This window comes from Thrips palmi, unplaced genomic scaffold (genome assembly GCF_012932325.1).
Source record: "Thrips palmi isolate BJ-2018 unplaced genomic scaffold, TpBJ-2018v1 HiC_scaffold_16, whole genome shotgun sequence".
NCBI lineage: Eukaryota > Metazoa > Arthropoda > Insecta > Thysanoptera > Thripidae > Thrips > Thrips palmi.
The window spans coordinates 3,793,698-3,816,923 of NW_023144625.1; the positions used below are offsets into that span (position 1 = coordinate 3,793,698).

Sequence of the window (23,226 nt, forward strand, 5' to 3'; positions counted from 1 at the left end):
CAGCGAGGTTTGAGCTAGACCAAATGCAATGCCACCTCAATGCAACAGGTGATGCATCAAGTTATAGCACAGACAAGCAAATGCATAGAGAAAATCAAGCCAAAGCAGAGGAAAAAACAGATGTTGCGAGAAAAGTCGGTCAAAAAACAAAAAAAGAACATAGCAATAAAATATTTCATGAAGAAAAGGTTAAGAGCATGAACACCGGCACACGCCGAGTGCTTCAAAATAAAGTCAAAGGACGGTAGGACGTGTAGGTTAGGTTGGTGCTGAGTGCACTGCTGACAGACTGATTCCGAGAGTCGTGCTTTCGGTCCCCCGTCTCTCTCGCACTCAAGGGGGGCTCTGTGTAGGTGCGAGAGAGACAGAGCGACAAAACGAAGTACAGGGACGGTATGCCCTGTAGGCAGACTGATTCCCGGAGTAATTTTCGTCGCTGTCTCTCTCGCATCTACACAGAGCGCCCCGGCCCCATGAGTGCGATAGAAACAGCGACGAAAACACGAAAACGTAACGAAAACGACTCTCGGGCAGTGGAGGCGAGGCGGGGCGGGTGGAGATGGGAGAGGGGAGAGGAGGGGAAGTAGAGGGGAAAGGATCAGAAAGACGGGCGGGAAAAACAAAACGAAATTCTTCATTACTTAAGGCGGTAGTTCAAAAGCAGAATGCTATTTTGTTACTCTGAAAGCAAAGAGACTTTGACGAACGTCACAGCTAAGGATTCGCTTCGCTCAGGTGGAGAATGGGGCGAGCATCTAGGTCTGTTTGGCCGTTTGGCCCAGGAGCAGGAGATCGGCTTGGTTTAACAGCACCGAGTGGGATGAAGCTACTGTGCCACAGCTACTTTGTCACGTTGAAAGAACTTACCGAAGCGCAGTACGCTAGCCGATACTGACTCACAAACTAAACTTTCGTTCCTCGTATGGATCGCACTCGACTCTACTTAACCGTCACTTCCAATGCCAAACTGCCACCGTAGAATTTCAAATGTTCGTGCCCGTCGCCCAAGACAGGTGTACCAACATACCAAAGTCTAAATTTCAGAGAACTCTATTAAACTGGGGATGGTTTAGAAAATCTTAGCATTATCTTCACGTAATTTTTCATGAACTGGGATGAGGTGCTCTACATTCTGTCTGACGTCGGTAGGAAAGATAGTTAGGCAGATTGATAAATTCATCTTAATTTTTCTCATTATCGTTCCGCCTAATTTCTCATACAAGAAACAAACAACAAGCAAAGACGGTATGAGAACTTTAGCCTCACGGGACACTTCTTTGTTTATGTTTAGATTCTACTCGTAGTTCAGTGTAAAGAGAAGAAACCTTTATGATTTGAAAGTTTCTTATTCCTAAAAGTAGTAATTAACTACTTCTTTGAGGAGTGATGCGTTCTCATGTGAAAACTGGTAGGCTGTCTGTCTTGCTACCACGCACTTTTCAGCTTTAGAACATTGGGTGTTGAAGATGCTTTTGGGTATCACAGGTAAATTCTCTGCTTCCTAACCATACACCAAACAACATATTTATTTTAATTTCGTATTTGATAAAAATTTGAGGTTAGATTTCCTAGAATGTCATTTGATGACAGCCTAAATGACACGATGAAATTTTCAGTCTGGAAAATATGTGAATGATAGAATACACAGAAGTAGTGTCCTTTGTTTGCAAATGAAAACTGAAAAAATATGACATCATTATTACATTAAGACCAATATCATTGGTCTTCATGCTTGTAATTACGGATTGCTAGGTTTAGGTCATGACTACGGACAAGTTGAGTTTATAATACGGCTAGGTTTAGTTGCCGTAATTATGGATTAACATTTGTGATTGTATTTACGGATAATTTTGTCCGTACAGAAATTCTCTGAACATGGAGATTCATATTATCTGTAATACGGCTGTCAAACTCCGTAATACAAACAAACCCATCCGTAATTACAGTGAATCAATTTTATCCGTAGCTTACGGAGATGACTTATCCGTAAGAACTCTAGAGTGTGAGGTCACTTTCGCTTTGACGCGGCGGAGAGGACTTTTGAATGCGACGTGGCCAGGAAGTTAACACATCGCCACGCTCGCAAGCGCAATGTTTCGCAACTACAGTTCAAACATTTTTTTAAAATGATTATTTTCTGAAAGCGATCATATGGTTGTCTTTGACATGTTGAGCCATAATTATCGGCTTTTCTCATTATATGACACTTAACTTTCGCGTCGTACAGCAATATTTTGTTAATAGTAGTAAATATAATTGATTCTGAATTGTTTTATGTTTCACTTTTAAAACTCAGTTGTTCTGTTCCCAGAGACGCTAAACGCTTTCACTCGCACGATGTTCATTGCCTTCAACTGCCTTCTTTTTCCCAACGCGTCTGATTTTTGCGTTTTGTTTCAGGACCGGGACTCTCCCTGCAGTCACGCTGAAACGAACCCCACAAACTTCCCCGCTGCCCCTACACTCTAAATGTCTGACAATGAAATTTGACCTATGTTATTCGTTGCAATGAACTCGGTGCAAGCATAATACGAAGCAATATTCCTTCGTAATACGAATCTTTTTACCTTTTTCATTGTAAGATACAAAGAAAAACCTTTGTAATACGAAGATAAACCACCTTCCTATTATGCTTGCGCCATTTCCTTCGTAGTATGGGAAATTTCTTCGTAAGACATTTAGAGTGTAGCAGAGTCGAGTTCGTTTGAACGTGTAGAAGCTGATTTACGGCCGAGTCGCATCCGAACGAAAGCGGCAACGCTCGAAGGAGCGCAACATTTGGTGGCGCTTGCCTGAACGCGTCGTCACGCTCCTGCGACGAGGAGTGTGGCAAGGGAAAGGGCGCCGACTTCTTGCCACTTCAGATTTGCGATGCGCTTCTTTCAAGCGTGCGCTTGCATCACGAGTTTCGAGTTGTTGACGTTGCGTTGCAGCTAACTGTGATCTTATGATTTTAAAATAAACGGACCTCTTAAAATTTTGTGTGCTTTTCATGATGACCTTAGGTGCAGTAACTGTCTAAGTCTGCTTCTCGGGTAGTTTTATTAGTCATAGGTGCTTTGCATGGCTTGTTGGATGCTTTGGTTGTTGGTTGGTCCTGCAGGTCGCAGGCTGAGTCTCTTGTCCACGGTTCCTGCGGGCCAGCCCACCGTGAGGACTGGGAGACTGGCCCGGCGTCCGTCGCACTTTTTCGCTATCTGATTCTGAAGTCCGCCTTGCTTGCAGGCTCCGTGAAGGCGGAGGACCCAGAGAGCCCAGAGACTGGCGGCCGAGACCGCGGAGTGGACGAGGACGGCCATCCCGGAGGAGAGGGTGAGTGGGCAGCCTCCCGAGCGGCACTGCACTGCCACCGTCGGGTTGATTTGTACTTCTCTTATCTTGTTGGGGGCCACAACTGATTTGGCGGACAAACCATGAGAGAAGGGCGCCCTGGAGTCCCAGCTTTTTCGGGCCGGGACGCCGCCTGGCCGAGGTTTGCACCACTTTGCGGCTAAACGGCTCATCGCACAACATTTCTGACAAGCTCAGAAGATTCAGGAAGGTTTTTTACATGCCCCGGCGTCTTTACATTTTGATTTGGTCAACCGGGGACCGAACGCGGCGAGCCTGAAGGGCGGCAGTGTGGCGCGGCCGAGGGTCCGCAGCGGCTGGCTGCCTGATGGCTGGCCGCCGGCTTCCCCCACGCTACCGCTACAGGCCAGTAGACACCGATTTCTTGGTTCAAACTTGCGTTAGGTGTGATATTACACGCTGAGACGAAGACAACGTGTCTTTTTCACCGTTATTTCTTCTGAAAAGGCACGAAATATTCACCAAGCGGTAGGGTGGGCGTAGCCGGCGGCCAGCCATCCAGGCAGCCGGTTCTACGACGGTGCAGCCGCTGCGGACCCTCGGCCGCGCCACACTGCCGCCCTTCAGGCTCGCCGCGTTCGGTCCCCGGTTGACCAAATCAAAATGTAAAGACGCCGGGGCATGTAAAAAACCTTCCTGAATCTTCTGAGCTTGTCAGAAATGTTGTGCGATGAGCCGTTTAGCCGCAAAGTGGTGCAAACCTCGGCCAGGCGGCGTAGTCGTATAATGCGTACTGTCGGTGTACTTGTAGTTGGAGGGTTTAAATGTAATAACTCCTACTAAACCGAACCAGTCGCTTACGGCTGAGTGTTGCTCGGACGGGGGGATCAAGGCTATGCTAACTGAGTAAATAGGACTTGGATCTTTGGGAAAGGAGGAACCACCAAGTACTCACTCCAGATGTGGTGCTGTCGAAGGCCCTGACACGTCTGCCTGCGTGTCGCTACCCGCGAGCTGGCCAAGCCCAGAATCGCAAGCTAAGCAACAGTGTCGCCAGTTCGTCTTTTCTAGCCCGCGCGATTCAAACTCGCGCCATCCCTGAAAGGCGTCCCGGCCTGAAAAAGCTGGGACTCCAGGGCGCCCTTCTCTCATGGACAAACTGATGTAGGCAAAATGGCGCCTTTTCGATTGCATCAGGTGGTTTTTCAGTGCATTTTTCTATGAGTAATTGTACCATTGCCGTCGTCACGTCCATTTCCCGTTTTCAAATCTTCTTTGGGGCCTTTTTTATCATCGTGGCAAATTTGAATGTCGTTTACGGGTGGAAAATGCTTTTAGTTTTAATCTACTAGTGAAAGCATCATATGTGCTCAGTTCAACGATGTTTGCTGGTTCGTATACCGGTTCAGGTCAATTTCTCCCAACTTAATATTGTCGTCATTGAAAGTGCCTTTGGCTTGTGCTGGCGTTGCAGGCCCCGTCCCGGCGGAGACCCCGCAGCTGGTCATCAGCGGCACCTTCTCGCTGGCTGGCCCGGCCGGCGGTGCGGGGCAGGTGGAGCAGGCCTCGCGGCGGCAGCGAGGCGGGAAGGCGCGGCTCGCGTACAAGTGCGGGGAGTGCGGCAAGAGTTTCCTGGCCGAGGCGGACCTGCGGAAGCACCTGGCGGGGCACTCCAAGGCGGGGCGGCACGCGTGCGGAGTGTGCGGCAAGCTGTGGACTTCGGCTGTGGATCTGCAGAGGCACGCAAGGATCCACACCGGGGAGAGGCCGTACCAGTGTGACGAGTGTGGGAAGAAGTTTAACCGGGAAAGCAATCTCACTGTGCACAAGAGGATTCATACTGGGGAGAAGCCTTTCGAGTGTCACGAGTGCAAGAAGAAGTTCTCCCATAAAAATGTTCTAATCGCACACAAGCGCACTCACACTGGAGCGAAGCCGTACGAGTGTGACGTGTGTGCGATGAAGTTCAGTCATGGAGCTTCCGTCGCTAGACACATGCGGATTCACACTGGAGAGAAGCCTTACGTGTGCAAGGTTTGCGGGAAGAAGTTTCGACAGCAGTCAGCACTACGCAGGCACGAGTCCATTCATTAGGGACAGTAGTTCAGTGTGAAGTAGTGCAAGTGCGGCGTTTGTGATAAGCTGTGAGGCGCTGGTCACTTTCGCTTTGACGCGGCGGAGAGGACTTTTGAATGCGACGGGGCCAGGAAGTAGTCACATCGTCACGCTCGCAAGCGCACCGTTCCGCGAGTGCAGTTCAAACATTTTGTTTATGATTATTTTCTGAAAGCGGTCAAATGGTTTTCTTTTGTAATGTTGAGCCACACATCCGCTGACCTCGTTAGACACTGAACTCTTGCGTCGCACAGTAATATTTTGTAATTAATAAATCAGTTTGGTTCTGAATTTTTTGAGTGATTTACGTCTACGTTGTTTTGTTCCCAGAGACACTGAATGCTTTCACTCGTCCGATGTTCATTGTCTCCAACTGCCGTCTTTTTCCCAACGCGTCTGATTTTTGCGTTTTGTTTTAGGACCGGGACTCACTGCAGTCACGCTGAAACGAACCTCACTAACTGCCACGCTGCTCCAAGCAGAGCCGAGTTCGTTTGAACGTGAAGAAGCTGACTTACGGCCGAGTCGCATCCGAACGAACGCGGCAACGCACAGTGGGTCAAAACGGTAAAAATAGGGAAAAAAATATTTTCGTACGCTGAATTACTCTCCCGACCGGAGCCTGAGGTGGCCAGATTCGGATTCCCCAAGAAAATTTGAGTCAGAATCATGAAAAATAGCCGTGGCTTTTTGAATACCCGACGATGTGTGGGTTCACTGTTAAAAAAATTTAATTACATTTTCATTACATGGTAGTGAAGCTATAATCATTACAATGTAATTGAAGTTTTCATTACATATATGTTATTAAAATTTTCATTACAGTGTTATGAACGAATGTAATGAAAATTTTAATGACAAAAACGTTATGAAAATGATGAAAGCTGACGCAAATTACGCAACTTTTCGTTTCGAATTGACATAGGTTAGAGTGGATTCACAACGACGCTGACCGCAGAGAAGAGGTAAAAATTGAGTGACCGAGGTCGACTCACGTCTGAGGCACTTCACTTGCCTGAATAGGGTCAGGGCGGGGAAGAACTGGACGTTTTGCAATCTTTCTCGATTTTGACTCTAATTGACTATTCTTAGCCAATGCATCCGTTGGGTCTGTTGATCGAGCCTCAAAGAAAGACATTTCAACCCTAAGCGAGTGCGTTTGCGGCTTCATTCAGTAATAAATGAGAAAAAACGGTGTGCGATTCTTCCCCGTCGAAACGGGGAAAAATCGAACACCGAAGGGGAAAAATCGGACATAGGCTTTAATTTAACAAAAACCTATGAAAGTAGGTCAGAAATCTCTTGAGAACGATATTTGGGGGTAACACTTGCGATACCCACTGAAGCAGGCGCACGAGTATTCCTAGGTAGACAGAAATCATCGTAGCATTGTTAGGGGTCCGTGGCGGCACGTTTTGGAGGTTAAATGACCAAAATGTATGAAATCGTCAACAGCCGTGTTTGGTTTCCCACTAAATGTTGGGAAATGCTAAAATACACTTGTTACGACCACTTTGGTGCGATGTTAGGGCAATTCGTCGATTATTATAGAAAAAAGAGGTGTTCGATTTTTCCCCGCACCAGTGTACGGTTTTTCCCCGTTTCGTATTTAACCCTTCATATGTAATCCAGCTGGAAATCTGCTAAAACATTTGAACGTATCTTGGGCTCCACACTTCCAACTTTCGTTTACAATAAGAATATTCGTCACAGTAGGCTCGGAAAGTCGTTAAAAAGAGATATTGCGGGCACCAACTTTGAAAGTTTTTAAGGTGTTTTAAACGAGACCTCGTTTAAAGGTGACTTTGAATACTTTCCGGTTCAAGTAGGCTAAATTCCTCTTAAACACAATCTAGCAGATCATCAATAAGCAATACTGAATACTTTGCACGTCCCAAAACAGGCAAATTTGTGGCGAAAGTGCGGTGTGCGTTTCTTACCCAACTTGCAGGTGTCCGGTTTTTCCCCGCCCTGACCCTAAGGGAGATCGGGTGCTGGCCCTACCAAACGGCAGCCCGTAGACGCCATCGAGCAATATCAGAAAAACCTATTTTGTCACTTTAAATATCGCTCTTTTCCGCCAAACACTTCGCCATTAGTTTAACAATACAGCACTTCACATGGAACACAACCAAATTTTAGAATATCTTCTCACGTTTTAATATTTTAATACAAAATACAGACACTGTTAAAAAATTTTGCTGAAAATTCAGACTATTTTGACTGAAGTAAATATGCAGAACATCCTACTGAAAATTCAGACTAAATCCTGGTCTGAAATTTTCAGACTTACATAAGTCTTAACCTTTCAGGCAGGTCGTGGTCTGAAAAATTCAGACAAAATTTTCTCAATTATTAGATTTTTTGACTGTATGTAAGTGGCAGCAGGAAAGTGTTCCCCTTCACTCAGTGAAATAATAATGTTTGCATCCGAACCTCAAAGGAGATACGTTCTCCAGTAGCCCGTCCAGGTAAAAAATTGAGAGTGGGGAAATGTCCCCGAAGTGGGACTTTTCCCTGCTCTTATCTTCAGGAAGTACTAGAGCTCCCCCCTCCTAGAGCTCCCCCCTATTTTCCGCCTTTTCTTGAATTAATTTTATTTAAATGGGATAAAATGAATTAAATATGATAAAAGAAATTAAATATGATTAAATGAATTAAATATGATAAAATGAATTAAATGTGATTAAATGAATTAAATCTGATAAATGTGATTGCACTGCTGGTGCCGAGTGCAAGTTGGATGGATTGGAGTCCACACTAGCCGCGTGAGACCAGCATCGTTCTACCACGCAGGAAGATGCTACGAGAGCTCCAGCTCCGGCGGCGGCGGCACTGACAGGGCTGAATTTAAGTGATCTTACCTATCCTAACCAAACCTAACGGGCTGGCGACGGATCTCACTCTCACTCGCGACAGATCTTTCTCTAGCTTGCGACAGATCTGACGAGTTACAGAAAGATCTGTCGCAAGTTAGAGAAAGATCCGTCGCGAGTGAGAGTGAGATCCGTCGCCAGCCCGTTAGGTTTGGTTAGGATAGGTAAGATCACTTAAATTCAGCCCTGTCAGTGCCGCCGCCGCCGCGCTGGAGCTCTCGTAGCATCTTCCTGCGTGGTAGAACGATGCTGGTCTCACGCGGCTAGTGTAGACTCCAATCCATCTAACTTGCACTCGGCACCAGCAGTGCAATCACATTTATCAGATTTAATTCATTTAATCACATTTAATTCATTTAATCATATTTAATTCATTTAATTCATTTAATTATATTTTATTTCTTTTATCATATTTAATTCATTTTATCACATTTAAATAAAATAATTCAAGAAAAGGCGGAAAATAGGGGGGGAGCTCTAGGAGGGGGGAGCTCTAGTACTGACCCCTTATCTTGAGCTGGCCTGACGAACCCAAGGAAACGACGGCACGGAGCCACCCGCGAGAGGTAACTTCAATTGTCAATTGTTAAACTCGCGCGCTTGCTACAAATATAAATTTGGTATGGGAGCGTGTGTTTCGTCATAGCCATTAGAGTGATAGCTATTTCGGGTTGGAAATATTAAAAAATTAACAGAAAAGGGCGTTTTTAACAACAGCAGGCTCTTTACCGACACTGGCGCCACCTAGCGGTGAGAAAAATACTTTCGGTTTTGTCTGAAGTCCCCGAAACGGAGTCGGATTAAATTGAATGTAAGACTGACTGTGAGTTAACCTAATGTTAGGTTTGAGGAAAGTTGTCCAATTTTCACTTTTGTTTGAACATATTTCAGAAATTAGTCTGAATCCGAAATTCAGACTCTTGAGGTCTGGAAAGTCTGACGCAAGTTTATCTGAATTTTGAGAATGAGTACAAATATCGAGACTCTTCGAGTCTGAACCAAGCTTTCAGACAAAGCGTCGAAGAACTAAGACAAAAACTCTGATTTTTTAGAATAAAGTCTGATTTCAAGATTCAGACCGCTAAGTCTGACAAAATTGGTCTGAATTTTCAGAATTTTTTTAACAGTGGAGCTGAGAGAGATCCCCGTGTACCATGCGACACCTAGCGGCAGACTTGCGAATGACAGGTTGGAGGCCCATATATCGGCGGGTTTTCAAAAAGCCACGGCGATTTTTCATGATTCTGACTCAAATTTTCTTGAGGAATCCGAATCTGGCCACCTTAAGTTCCGGTCGGGAGAGTAATTTCGGGAAAATATTTTTTTCCCGATTTTTACCTTTTTGACCCACTGTGCAACGCTCGAAGGAGCGCAACATTTGGTGGCGCTTGCTTGAACGCGTCGTCACGCTCCTGCGACGAGGAGTGTGGCAAGGGAAAGGGCGCCGACTTCCTTGCACTTCAAGTTTGTGATGCGCCTCTTTTAAGCGTGCGCTTGCGTTACTACCCGGTAAAAACGGTTCCTTGTTTTCCCAGGAACCCTATGGTAGAGACATACACTGCAAGAAGAAGTGTGAATAATACAACAAATGGACAACAAAAACTGTACAATAAAAGTACAACAGGGATTGTAGAAAGTACAACGAGAATTGTACAAACCACAACGAGCCCTGGACTGCACAGCACTCCTCATGCCGGTTCCATTGTACTTTGTACAACTATTGTTGTACTTGGAAAGTACACTAAATTCCTGATAAAAAATTTGCCAGAAATTTGTGTACTTTTGTTGTGGTTATTTCCTGCAGAGTAGGCGATTTCCAGGGAGTTCCTGGGAAAACCAGGAACCGTTTTTACCGTGGAGCCTCGAGTTGTTTACGTTGCGTTGCAGTCAACTGTGTATCTCATGATTTTAAAATAAACGGACCTCTTAAAATTTTGTGTGCTTTTTATGATGACCTTAGGTGCAGTAAATGTCTATGTCTGCTTCTCGGGTTGTTTAATTAGTGTGGTGTTTTGCATGGCTTCTTGCATGCTTTGGTTGTTGGTTGGTGCTGCAGTTCGCAGGCTGAGTCTCTTGTCCACGGTTCCTGCGGGTCAGCCCACCATGAGGACTAGGAGACTGGCCCGGCGTCCGTCGCACTTTTTCACTCTCTTGATTCTGAAGTCCGCCTTGCTTTCAGGCTCCGTGAAGGCGGAGGACCCAGAGAGCCCAGAGACTGGCGGCCGAGACCGCGGAGTGGACGAGGACGGCCATCCCGGAGGAGAGGGTGAGTGGGCAGCCTCCCGAGCGGCACTGCACTGCCATCGTCGGGTTCATTTTCACTTGTCTAATCTTGCTCGGGGCCTGTTTTATCATCGTGGCTTATTTATAGGCCGTTTACGGATGTAGAATGCATTGATGTTTATTCCACTCGACCTTTCAAGGACACACTGAAAAACGAAACCTTATCTAGACGACACCACTGGTGTGGTGAGATGGTTGCCGTTTCTGCTGCCTCATTTAAGTTTTTTGTGGTGTTTGGTCAAAACTGGTCTGTGGTCAAAACGTTTGCTGTGGACTTTCCATGCAATGACAACACCAAACGTGGTCTAGACCACAACTGATTCAGCTGACAAACTGATGAAGGCAAAATGGCACCTATTTGATTGCATCAGTTAGTTTTTCGGTGCATATTTCAATGAATGGAGCATACACTCTTGGTTTTAAATTATTGCTACCACTTTAATATAATCGTCTTTCAATGTGCCTTTGGCTTGTGCTGGTATTGCAGGCCCCGTCCCGGCAGAGACCCCGCAGCTGGTCATCAGCGGCACCTTCTCGCTGGCTGGCCCGGCCGGCGGTGCGGGGCAGGTGGAGCAGGCCTCGCGGCGGCAGCGAGGCGGGAAGGCGCGGCTCGCGTACAAGTGCGGGGAGTGCGGCAAGAGTTTCCGGGCCGAGGCGGACCTGCGGAAGCACCTGGCGGGGCACTCCAAGGCGGGGCGGCACGCGTGCGGAGTGTGCGGCAAGCAGTGGACTTCGGCTAAGGATCTGAAGAGGCACGTAAGGATCCATACCGGGGAGAGGCCGTACCAGTGTGACGAGTGTGAGAAGAAGTTCAACCGAGAAAGCATTCTCACTGCGCACAAGAGGATTCATACTGGGGAGAAGCCTTTCGAGTGTGACGAGTGTGGGAAGCAGTTTAACCGGGAAAGCAATCTAACTGTGCACAAGAGGATGCATTCTGGGGAGAAGCCTTTCGAGTGTGACGAGTGCAAGAAGAAGTTCTCCCATAAAAATGTACTAAAGGCGCACAAGCGCACTCACACTGGAGAGAAGCCGTACGAGTGTGACGTGTGTGCGATGAAGTTCAGTCAAGGATCTTCCCTCGCTAAGCACAAGCGGATCCACACTGGAGAGAAGCCCTACGAGTGCAAGATGTGCGGGGAGAAGTTCCGACAGCAGTCAACACTACGCAAGCACGAGCATTAGGGACAGTAGTTTAGTGTTAAGCTGTGCAAGTGCGGCATTTGTGAATGTGAATTTAAGCGTAGGTCACAGTGGCCCGGAGACTTTAAATTTGATGTGCGCAGCAAGTAGCCATATCCTCATGCTCGCAAGCGCAGAGTTTCGCGAATGCATTGCAAACAGTGTGCATGATAATTTTTTTCTTAGCGATTTCATGATCGTCTTTGACCTGCGGAGTTAAACGTACCGAGTTTACTTATTGGGAACAAAATTTTCGTGTCGGACAGAAACATTTTGTTTTTGACAATTCTCTTAAATTGTGAATTATATAAAGTGATTAATTATTGCTCCATGTGTGTTGTTGTCTTCCCAGAGACCCTGAATGTGCTTCAGCTCCGTAGAAGTTCACTGTCCGATTCTGAACTCCTGTCTTTCTGTTGCCGCGTCTCATTTTTGCGTTTTGTTGCTGGACCGGCACTCCCAGTGCACGAGCGTGACGGCACGTTGAAACGAACTTCAAACTATCACGCACCTGCATTCGTTGGAACGTGAATGCAGTTCTTGGTTGGTCCCGTAGTTTGCTGGCCGAATATCCTTTCCATGGCTTACCGCGGACCAGCCCGCCCTGGGCACTTGGCGACTCGCCCGGAGCTCGCCGCGCCTTTGCGCTTGCTAGTTCTGAACTCCGCTTTCATTCCAGGAAGGTACACGTTCCTGAAGAGAGCTGAAGAGAGTGTACTCATGAGTAAACTCTGAACAGAGCGTACTGAGTACACTGTTGAATTTGCAGAGTAGGGGCCCGTGCTGTGAACTTCGTCTCGACCCGCGCCTTTGAGCGATCAGGTTCAGCTCTGGACAGTAACGGCCGTTGAGCAGCGCGCTGCTGGTTCCTGACTTCTTGAATCCTTTTTTTCTCGACCCGAGGGTGGTATAATTCCTGCCTCTAATGACTTTTCCATGGTCGTGATTCGCGAAGCCTGTTACAAGACGCGGTCTGGCGTACACCTTCTTTGTCACGAGTACCGTTAGCTTCGAGAAAGAAACTTGATTCTTGAAAAGTGTAGGCAACAGCGTGTCTTGTCACAACAGGCTTCGCGGTGCATCCACGCGTGGCGTTAACACCCACCAACTGCTTATAACACTAAAGGCCTAACATTGATTATTGGCTTTCCAGGTTGTGCGCAGAATTGCATGAAAACGTTTTGCGGCGCCGCCCTGTTAATCTAACGGATGCCACTACTAGTCAATACTTTGAAAATACTATTGAATTCCGATGATAATTGAAGCAAAGACTAAATTTAGAATAATGTCAATGTTGAGCATGTTCCTATTACGGTTGAAATGAAATTGAGTTTTGCAACACGTCCTATACGGTTTCTCGCTTCCTGTTTCCAGGCAGCTGTGCATGATTGGTGGTGCTTGGTGACTTTGCGTGGCTTATCATGAAACTCAGATAAAAATCACATCTTGAAATGAGTAAATTCACATGGACCAAGGCAAATTGACTGCCCCCTGAAGTTTATTATCCTTGATCCAAGTCAATCTTCTGGTTTCAAGAATAGTGAGTGTGGTCGGTGGAGAGTCTTCAAGTCTTGGCAATTCATAAGAGCTTCATTCTGCCAGTCTGCTTGGGACTCGTGTAGCACTTCTTCTCGTCGCTTCCCTGGCCAGTTCCCTGAAGTCCGTCTTGCTTGCAGGTTCCGTGAAGGTGGAGCGTGAGGAACGCCCTTCGTTCGGAGGACGGGGTTCGCGACTGGGCGAGGACGCCGGCCCTGGAGACGGAGGCGAGGGTGAGTGGAGCAGCCAGGCCTTTGAGCTCGGTCACTTATTAGTGCCAAGAAACGAAGCATGCTTCGTTTTTCGGTAGTACCAATGCAGCTATCAATGCAGTGGCAAGTACACTCTAAAGTTGGCATGCCCTGAAGACTTTCATTCCAGGAACGTGACGTCACGTTGAAAGAATCGCGACAAAATGTCCCGTTCCTTTGAGCATTGAGTCACGTTCGTTTCAACGTGAATAAGCTAGTGTATGGCAGATTCACTTCCAAACGAACGTGACACAATGGTCAAAGGAAAGTGACACTTTGTCACATTCATATCAACTTACTTTTTTACTTTTTATAAGAGATTTATCGGGCATTGTTACATTACATATTCGCAGTTACACACACTAAATTATTATGGACTTCTTTATGCAAAGTTATGCATGCACAGATACGTCCATATGTTACGTACAATATAATGCATCACTGTGTACATTTTATGCAGGAAGACGCATAAAATGTACACAGTGATGCATAATTTTATACATACCTTATGAACGTTTCTGCGCATGCATAACTATGCATAAAAAAATGCGTCCTTATGCATTTAAAAATTCCATAAGAATTTGGTGTGCATTCAGTTGGGTCTGCCTTGTGGCTTTGCCCATCTTAGCTAATTTTATCTGCTAAAGTTATTCTAAACTGCTATTTCTAGGGTTCTAAACTAAGTTTGGGGAAGCCCTTCGGGGCTTCTGCACTGCAAAAAATCAGTGTCTGATACGGATCATGCTACTGCGTTCCGTATACCCCCTGAAATGGTGATACGGACATCTGCCGTACCACTCCTCTCAAAAAAGCCTGTGCTTCGTAAGCGTGGTTCAGAAATTTAACGGAAAATGTACCGCTAATTTTAGACCGGAGGTTGCCGTTTCGGTTTTCCGTTTGTGAGAAAGTCCAAAATCCTCTACGCACAGTGAGGAACGGACGCTCCGTAACGCAAATTTCTGTAACGGATAACGTAACGGCCAGTCCGTATCCCTTGTCGCGGTTTACCACCACCCCGGGCTGCTCTCGTGTCACTCGTTTGTGTCACACTCGAATGTGACAATGCTCAGAGGAATGTGACATGCAGCCACTTCCGATCCAACGTAATGTCAAGATCCTGGGATGCTCAAAACTCCATGTCTTAGGTTAGTCGAGATCTATGAGTGAAAATGTGCTCAAAATAAAATAAATTTGTTTAAAGTATCTATGATAATGATTGCATGGGTCCCTAAAAGTCTGCAATTAGAAGAGCTAGCTATCAGGAGTTGTGTTGGGCCCTGATATCCTTACTTTGAGTGATCTGCATGGTCGACCAAGTAAGCGCATGAGAGAAACGACAAAAAAACAGTCAATTAAAGGGAAAAATATGCCGCAATTAGACATGTTATAGGCTCCAGAAGAAAAAATTGTGGCGGGCCATCCAAACCCTCTTAAGGGAGTATGCACCAATAGTAGAGGAAAAGAAAAAAAAAGTTTGGCCAAAATCCATGATGACGTATTTTCAGAACGGTGAAATTTGTCAAATTTTCACCAAAATTCACCATTTTCACTACCCTTAAAACCTCCCAGATGGTTCTCAAACAACTTTTAATGCTTTTCCCACATTCCTAAACCCTCAAGAACACCTACAAAAAATTTTGAAAAAAAATTTTTCTTTTTACTATTTTTAAACTTATAAAACCATAAGACTGGTGCAAAAACTAAACCGTTCAAAAGTTTTTCAAAAAAGTTTACATGGTGAGTCAGGGGCCGATACCGAATCGATTGATACCACTTAGGTCGAAATCCGAGGACCTCGATTCCAAACCGTCGTTGGATTCACGTGGAATGTCCCTTGTGCACAGTGAGGTTTGACTGATCACTAAACTTCTTCCCACACTCGTCACACGGGTATGGCTTCTCCCCGGTGTGGATCCTTGCGTGCCTCTCCAGATCGGCAGCCCAAGTCCACAGCTTGCCGCACACTCCGCACGCGTGCCGCCCCGCCTTGGAGTGCCCCGCCAGGTGCTTCCGCAGGTCCACCTCGGCCCGGAAACTCTTGCCGCACTCCCCGCACTTTTACGCGAGCCGCGCCTTCCCGCCCCGCTGCCGCCGCGAGGCCTGCTCCACCTGCCCCGCACCGCCGGCCGGGCCAGCCAGCGAGAAGGTGCCGCTGATGACCAGCTGTGGGGTCTCCGCCGGGACGGGGCCTGCAACGCCACCACAAGCCAAAGGCACTTTCAATGACGATTTAATTGAGTAAGGAGAAATTAACCTGAACCAAATTGTATGCGAATCGGCAAACATTATTGAACTCTATGCTTCTTTCATAGTAAGATGACCGTGAAAAGTCGAGTTGATTAATACTGAAAGCATTTAAACTCCGTGAAGGGCACTCAAATTTGCCTCGATTATAAAACAGGCCTCGAAGAAGAGTGGAAACCGAAAGATACAACCCAGTGAACCTGACGATGGCAGTGCAGGCTGCCCACTCACCCTCTCCTCCGGGATGGCCGTCCTCGTCCACTCCGCGGTCTCGGCTGCCAGTCTCTGGGCTCTCTGCGTCCTCCGCCTTCACGGAGCCTGCAAGCATCCCAGGATCTTGACATTACGTTGGATCGGAAGTGGCTGCATGTCACTCGTTTGTGTCACACTCGAATGTGACAATGCTCAGAGGAATGTGACATGCAGCCACTTCCGATCCAACGTAATGTCAAGATCCTGGGATGCTTGCAGGCTCCGTGAAGGCGGAGGACGCAGAGAGCCCAGAGACTGGCAGCCGAGACCGCGGAGTGGACGAGGACGGCCATCCCGGAGGAGAGGGTGAGTGGGCAGCCTGCACTGCCATCGTCAGGTTCACTGCACTGAAAAAAATTTTCAATAGAATTTACTGTCATAATAATAAATTTTACTGAACGGCTCAGTGAATTTTCGACGTGAAGACCTGCCAATAGATTCTACTGAACAGGCCGCTCAGTGCATCCTACTGGTCCGTTCAGTAAATCGCATCGACCCGTTCAGTGGACGCTACTGGCGCGTTCAGTAGATCGCACTGCTCCGGTGTAGTACAATGTACTGGTCTGTTCAGTAGATTGCATTGCCCAGCAAAAGTATTTTGCCCCCAACGCCTCGTCTATCGCAACCCCCACCCCCCGCTCATTGCACCGTCTCCGCCGTACCCCTCTGCCTCTCACTTCAGTCGTATGACTTGCCACACTGTGATGGCAGCGACCCGGAGTTGAACCCGGGCCACCCGATCACAGCGCAACCGCCGTACCACTCGGCCATGCCTGCGCGTTGAGGACCCTGCCTCCAGAGACGGTACACGTGCACATCTGCGTCTGAGCGGCCCCGGCCAGTGCGCCTCCAGAGAAGCAGGGGTGGGGGAAGCGTGCGGGTGGAGCCAGGGCCCCATCGGGGGTGAGGAGGCAAGTGGTGGGGAGCGCGACGGAACAGCGCTTTGTAGCGTCCACTGGACTGCAATAGCATTTACTGAACGGCGCTTACTGAGCCGCTCAGTAAAGTATATCAAACCTCGTTTCGTAGCAGTCACTGCGCGAGCAGTACATTCTATTGAAATGAGCCTTACTGAACGCGTTCAGTAAAATACATTGAGCCACTTTTTTCAGTGTGGGTTGTATCTTTCGGTTTCCACTCTTCTTCGAGGCCTGTTTTATAATCGAGGCAAATTTGAGTGCCCTTCACGGAGTTTAAATGCTTTCAGTATTAATCAACTCGACTTTTCACGGTCATCTTACTATGAAAGAAGCATAGAGTTCAATAATGTTTGCCGATTCGCATACAATTTGGTTCAGGTTAATTTCTCCTTACTCAATTAAATCGTCATTGAAAGTGCCTTTGGCTTGTGGTGGCGTTGCAGGCCCCGTCCCGGCGGAGACCCCACAGCTGGTCATCAGCGGCACCTTCTCGCTGGCTGGCCCGGCCGGCGGTGCGGGGCAGGTGGAGCAGGCCTCGCGGCGGCAGCGGGGCGGGAAGGCGCGGCTCGCGTAAAAGTGCGGGGAGTGCGGCAAGAGTTTCCGGGCCGAGGTGGACCTGCGGAAGCACCTGGGACATTCCACGTGAATCCAACGACGGTTTGGAATCGAGGTCCTCGGATTTCGACCTAAGTGGTATCAATCGATTCGGTATCGGCCCCTGACTCACCATGTAAACTTTTTTGAAAAACTTTTGAACGGTTTAGTTTTTGCACCAGTCTTATGGTTTTATAAGTTTAAAAATAGTAAAAAGAAAAATTTTTTTTCAAAATTTTTTGTAGGTGTTCTTGAGGGTTTAGGAATGTGGGAAAAGCATTAAAAGTTGTTTGAGAACCATCTGGGAGGTTTTAAGGGTAGTGAAAATGGTGAATTTTGGTGAAAATTTGACAAATTTCACCGTTCTGAAAATACGTCATCATGGATTTTGGCCAAACTTTTTTTTTCTTTTCCTCTACTATTGGTGCATACTCCCTTAAGAGGGTTTGGATGGCCCGCCACAATTTTTTCTTCTGGAGCCTATAACATGTCTAATTGCGGCATATTTTTCCCTTTAATTGACTGTTTTTTGTCGTTTCTCTCGTACGCTTACTTGGTCGACCATGCAGATCACTCAAAGTAAGGATATCAGGGCCCAACACAACTCCTGATAGCTAGCTCTTCTATATGCAGACTTTTAGGGACCCATGCAACCATTATTATAGTTACTTTACACAAATTTTTTATTTTGAGGACATTTTCACTCAGATCTCGACTAACCTGAGACATGGAGTTTCGAAGTGGACTTTATGTAGTACAGCACATGTTTCAACTTGATTACTCTTTCCATTAAGAATTTCTGAATCTTGCCATCCTTAAATAGTGAGTTGTCACTAAACTTTTGTCCACATCAAAACTCCATGTCTTAGGTTAGTCGAGATCTATGAGTGAAAATGTGCTCAAAATAAAATAAATTTGTTTAAAGTATCTATGATAATGATTGCATGGGTCCCTAAAAGTCTGCAATTAGAAGAGCTAGCTATCAGGAGTTGTGTTGGGCCCTGATATCCTTACTTTGAGTGATCTGCATGGTCGACCAAGTAAGCGCATGAGAGAAACGACAAAAAAACAGTCAATTAAAGGGAAAAATATGCCGCAATTAGACATGTTATAGGCTCCAGAAGAAAAAATTGTGGCGGGCCATCCAAACCCTCTTAAGGGAGTATGCACCAATAGTAGAGGAAAAGAAAAAAAAAGTTTGGCCAAAATCCATGATGACGTATTTTCAGAACGGTGAAATTTGTCAAATTTTCACCAAAATTCACCATTTTCACTACCCTTAAAACCTCCCAGATGGTTCTCAAACAACTTTTAATGCTTTTCCCACATTCCTAAACCCTCAAGAACACCTACAAAAAATTTTGAAAAAAAATTTTTCTTTTTACTATTTTTAAACTTATAAAACCATAAGACTGGTGCAAAAACTAAACCGTTCAAAAGTTTTTCAAAAAAGTTTACATGGTGAGTCAGGGGCCGATACCGAATCGATTGATACCACTTAGGTCGAAATCCGAGGACCTCGATTCCAAACCGTCGTTGGATTCACGTGGAATGTCCCTTGTGCACAGTGAGGTTTGACTGATCACTAAACTTCTTCCCACACTCGTCACACGGGTATGGCTTCTCCCCGGTGTGGATCCTTGCGTGCCTCTCCAGATCGGCAGCCCAAGTCCACAGCTTGCCGCACACTCCGCACGCGTGCCGCCCCGCCTTGGAGTGCCCCGCCAGGTGCTTCCGCAGGTCCACCTCGGCCCGGAAACTCTTGCCGCACTCCCCGCACTTTTACGCGAGCCGCGCCTTCCCGCCCCGCTGCCGCCGCGAGGCCTGCTCCACCTGCCCCGCACCGCCGGCCGGGCCAGCCAGCGAGAAGGTGCCGCTGATGACCAGCTGTGGGGTCTCCGCCGGGACGGGGCCTGCAACGCCACCACAAGCCAAAGGCACTTTCAATGACGATTTAATTGAGTAAGGAGAAATTAACCTGAACCAAATTGTATGCGAATCGGCAAACATTATTGAACTCTATGCTTCTTTCATAGTAAGATGACCGTGAAAAGTCGAGTTGATTAATACTGAAAGCATTTAAACTCCGTGAAGGGCACTCAAATTTGCCTCGATTATAAAACAGGCCTCGAAGAAGAGTGGAAACCGAAAGATACAACCCAGTGAACCTGACGATGGCAGTGCAGGCTGCCCACTCACCCTCTCCTCCGGGATGGCCGTCCTCGTCCACTCCGCGGTCTCGGCTGCCAGTCTCTGGGCTCTCTGCGTCCTCCGCCTTCACGGAGCCTGCAAGCATCCCAGGATCTTGACATTACGTTGGATCGGAAGTGGCTGCATGTCACTCGTTTGTGTCACACTCGAATGTGACAATGCTCAGAGGAATGTGACATGCAGCCACTTCCGATCCAACGTAATGTCAAGATCCTGGGATGCTTGCAGGCTCCGTGAAGGCGGAGGACGCAGAGAGCCCAGAGACTGGCAGCCGAGACCGCGGAGTGGACGAGGACGGCCATCCCGGAGGAGAGGGTGAGTGGGCAGCCTGCACTGCCATCGTCAGGTTTAGGGATGCAAAGGCCGGAAATTTTTCATGAAAAATATGAAAAATTTCATAGTTTTCCTGAAAAGTTTCTAAGCAATATTTTTCATGGAAAAATTATGAAAAATAAATTTTTGCTTAATTTTGATGTTTTAAGGACGAATGAGGAACTTTCCCCTTACATTCCTCTTATACGAGGAATAACAGGCGTCATGCACCTTTCCCCAGCCACTCTAATCACCCCTTCATTGTTGTTTGGCTATTTCTTGCTTACCATGAAAGTCATGGTTTAAGTAAATTTTTCCAACGTTTTGTGTTCCGGGTCTAATATGCAAGATGTCATGCCAGTTTCAGTGGTCAAATGACCCCCCCCCTTCTCTCCTCCAAACGCTTGAAAGCACTCATTAACAGTAACCAAGCCACATACCCCTGCTTCTTAGGTGATAAAGAGTGGATTGTTCGATAAAGTATAGGGTGACCCCAGCGAAAAACTTTTACAAAAGAAATACCTTCTTTAAAGGGCAGATTACTATTATTTATACCATAAAAACACTTATAATATATTTTTCAAAAATTTCCATATTTTTCTGAAAAATATGAAAAATTTCACGTGAATAATTCAAAAAAATATTTTTCATGAAATTTTGCATCCCTAGTCAGGTTCACTGGGTTGTATCTTTCGGTTTCCACTCTTCTTCGAGGCCTGTTTTATAATCGAGGCAAATTTGAGTGCCCTTCACGGAGTTTAAATGCTTTCAGTATTAATCAACTCGACTTTTCACGGTCATCTTACTATGAAAGAAGCATAGAGTTCAATAATGTTTGCCGATTCGCATACAATTTGGTTCAGGTTAATTTCTCCTTACTCAATTAAATCGTCATTGAAAGTGCCTTTGGCTTGTGGTGGCGTTGCAGGCCCCGTCCCGGCGGAGACCCCACAGCTGGTCATCAGCGGCACCTTCTCGCTGGCTGGCCCGGCCGGCGGTGCGGGGCAGGTGGAGCAGGCCTCGCGGCGGCAGCGGGGCGGGAAGGCGCGGCTCGCGTAAAAGTGCGGGGAGTGCGGCAAGAGTTTCCGGGCCGAGGTGGACCTGCGGAAGCACCTGGGACATTCCACGTGAATCCAACGACGGTTTGGAATCGAGGTCCTCGGATTTCGACCTAAGTGGTATCAATCGATTCGGTATCGGCCCCTGACTCACCATGTAAACTTTTTTGAAAAACTTTTGAACGGTTTAGTTTTTGCACCAGTCTTATGGTTTTATAAGTTTAAAAATAGTAAAAAGAAAAATTTTTTTTCAAAATTTTTTGTAGGTGTTCTTGAGGGTTTAGGAATGTGGGAAAAGCATTAAAAGTTGTTTGAGAACCATCTGGGAGGTTTTAAGGGTAGTGAAAATGGTGAATTTTGGTGAAAATTTGACAAATTTCACCGTTCTGAAAATACGTCATCATGGATTTTGGCCAAACTTTTTTTTTCTTTTCCTCTACTATTGGTGCATACTCCCTTAAGAGGGTTTGGATGGCCCGCCACAATTTTTTCTTCTGGAGCCTATAACATGTCTAATTGCGGCATATTTTTCCCTTTAATTGACTGTTTTTTTGTCGTTTCTCTCGTACGCTTACTTGGTCGACCATGCAGATCACTCAAAGTAAGGATATCAGGGCCCAACACAACTCCTGATAGCTAGCTCTTCTATATGCAGACTTTTAGGGACCCATGCAACCATTATTATAGTTACTTTACACAAATTTATTTTATTTTGAGGACATTTTCACTCAGATCTCGACTAACCTGAGACATGGAGTTTCGAAGTGGACTTTATGTAGTACAGCACATGTTTCAACTTGATTACTCTTTCCATTAAGAATTTCTGAATCTTGCCATCCTTAAATAGTGAGTTGTCACTAAACTTTTGTCCACATCAAAACTCCATGTCTTAGGTTAGTCGAGATCTATGAGTGAAAATGTGCTCAAAATAAAATAAATTTGTTAAAAGTATCTATGATAATGATTGCATGGGTCCCTAAAAGTCTGCAATTAGAAGAGCTAGCTATCAGGAGTTGTGTTGGGCCCTGATATCCTTACTTTGAGTGATCTGCATGGTCGACCAAGTAAGCGCATGAGAGAAACGACAAAAAAACAGTCAATTAAAGGGAAAAATATGCCGCAATTAGACATGTTATAGGCTCCAGAAGAAAAAATTGTGGCGGGCCATCCAAACCCTCTTAAGGGAGTATGCACCAATAGTAGAGGAAAAGAAAAAAAAAGTTTGGCCAAAATCCATGATGACGTATTTTCAGAACGGTGAAATTTGTCAAATTTTCACCAAAATTCACCATTTTCACTACCCTTAAAACCTCCCAGATGGTTCTCAAACAACTTTTAATGCTTTTCCCACATTCCTAAACCCTCAAGAACACCTACAAAAAATTTTGAAAAAAAATTTTTCTTTTTACTATTTTTAAACTTATAAAACCATAAGACTGGTGCAAAAACTAAACCGTTCAAAAGTTTTTCAAAAAAGTTTACATGGTGAGTCAGGGGCCGATACCGAATCGATTGATACCACTTAGGTCGAAATCCGAGGACCTCGATTCCAAACCGTCGTTGGATTCACGTGGAATGTCCCTCTTTCGAATGCCGTGTCGAACGAGGCTCTACGACGTCGGGTTTGGACGCTACGGGCTCTCAAAGTTGCTCAATTTCACTATTTTTACTGAAGATTTGAGCATATCAGGGCCGTTTGAAGTAAACCATCGGCGATTTCGCTCCTCTTTGTCTTAAATGGTGCCTACCCATAGGTAAACACCCCCACAAAATTTCAGCCATGTCAGGCAATTATAAGAGGAACTGTGAACAATTTAAGTTTTGGGTCATTTTACCACTGGGCTTAGGTGTTTTTGGGTCCAGAAAAAATAATTTTTTTAGCTATCTACTTTTGATCAGCACCTCTTGAAACGCCTTTTTAACATGGTGCCTCAAAACTTTTTTCGAGGACAAACTTGTCTTTTTCTAGCTGTAATTAGAACATAACTTGGAGAAAAAGGCAAGTTTGTCCTCGAAAAAAAGTTTTGAGGCACCATGTTAAAAAGGCGTTTCAAGAGGTGCTGATCAAAAGTAGATAGCTAAAAAAATTATTTTTTCTGGA

At 46.1% G+C, this 23,226-nt stretch overlaps 2 protein-coding genes across 2 annotated transcripts; both read left to right on the forward strand.

The window, feature by feature from the left end:
- The first annotated feature begins 1,466 nt into the window (after positions 1-1,466).
- On the forward strand, positions 1,467-5,646 carry LOC117642479 (zinc finger protein 16-like). The gene is made up of 3 exons (XM_034380716.1): positions 1,467-1,485; positions 3,040-3,312; positions 4,766-5,646. The coding sequence occupies exons 1-3, from the start codon at positions 1,467-1,469 to the stop codon at positions 5,383-5,385; spliced, it is 912 nt and encodes a 303-aa protein (XP_034236607.1). The 3' UTR covers positions 5,386-5,646.
- Positions 5,647-10,298: 4,652 nt separating this feature from the next.
- On the forward strand, positions 10,299-12,073 carry LOC117642480 (zinc finger protein 525-like). The gene is made up of 3 exons (XM_034380717.1): positions 10,299-10,374; positions 10,462-10,548; positions 11,053-12,073. The coding sequence occupies exons 1-3, from the start codon at positions 10,299-10,301 to the stop codon at positions 11,748-11,750; spliced, it is 861 nt and encodes a 286-aa protein (XP_034236608.1). The 3' UTR covers positions 11,751-12,073.
- Positions 12,074-23,226: the final 11,153 nt, after the last annotated feature.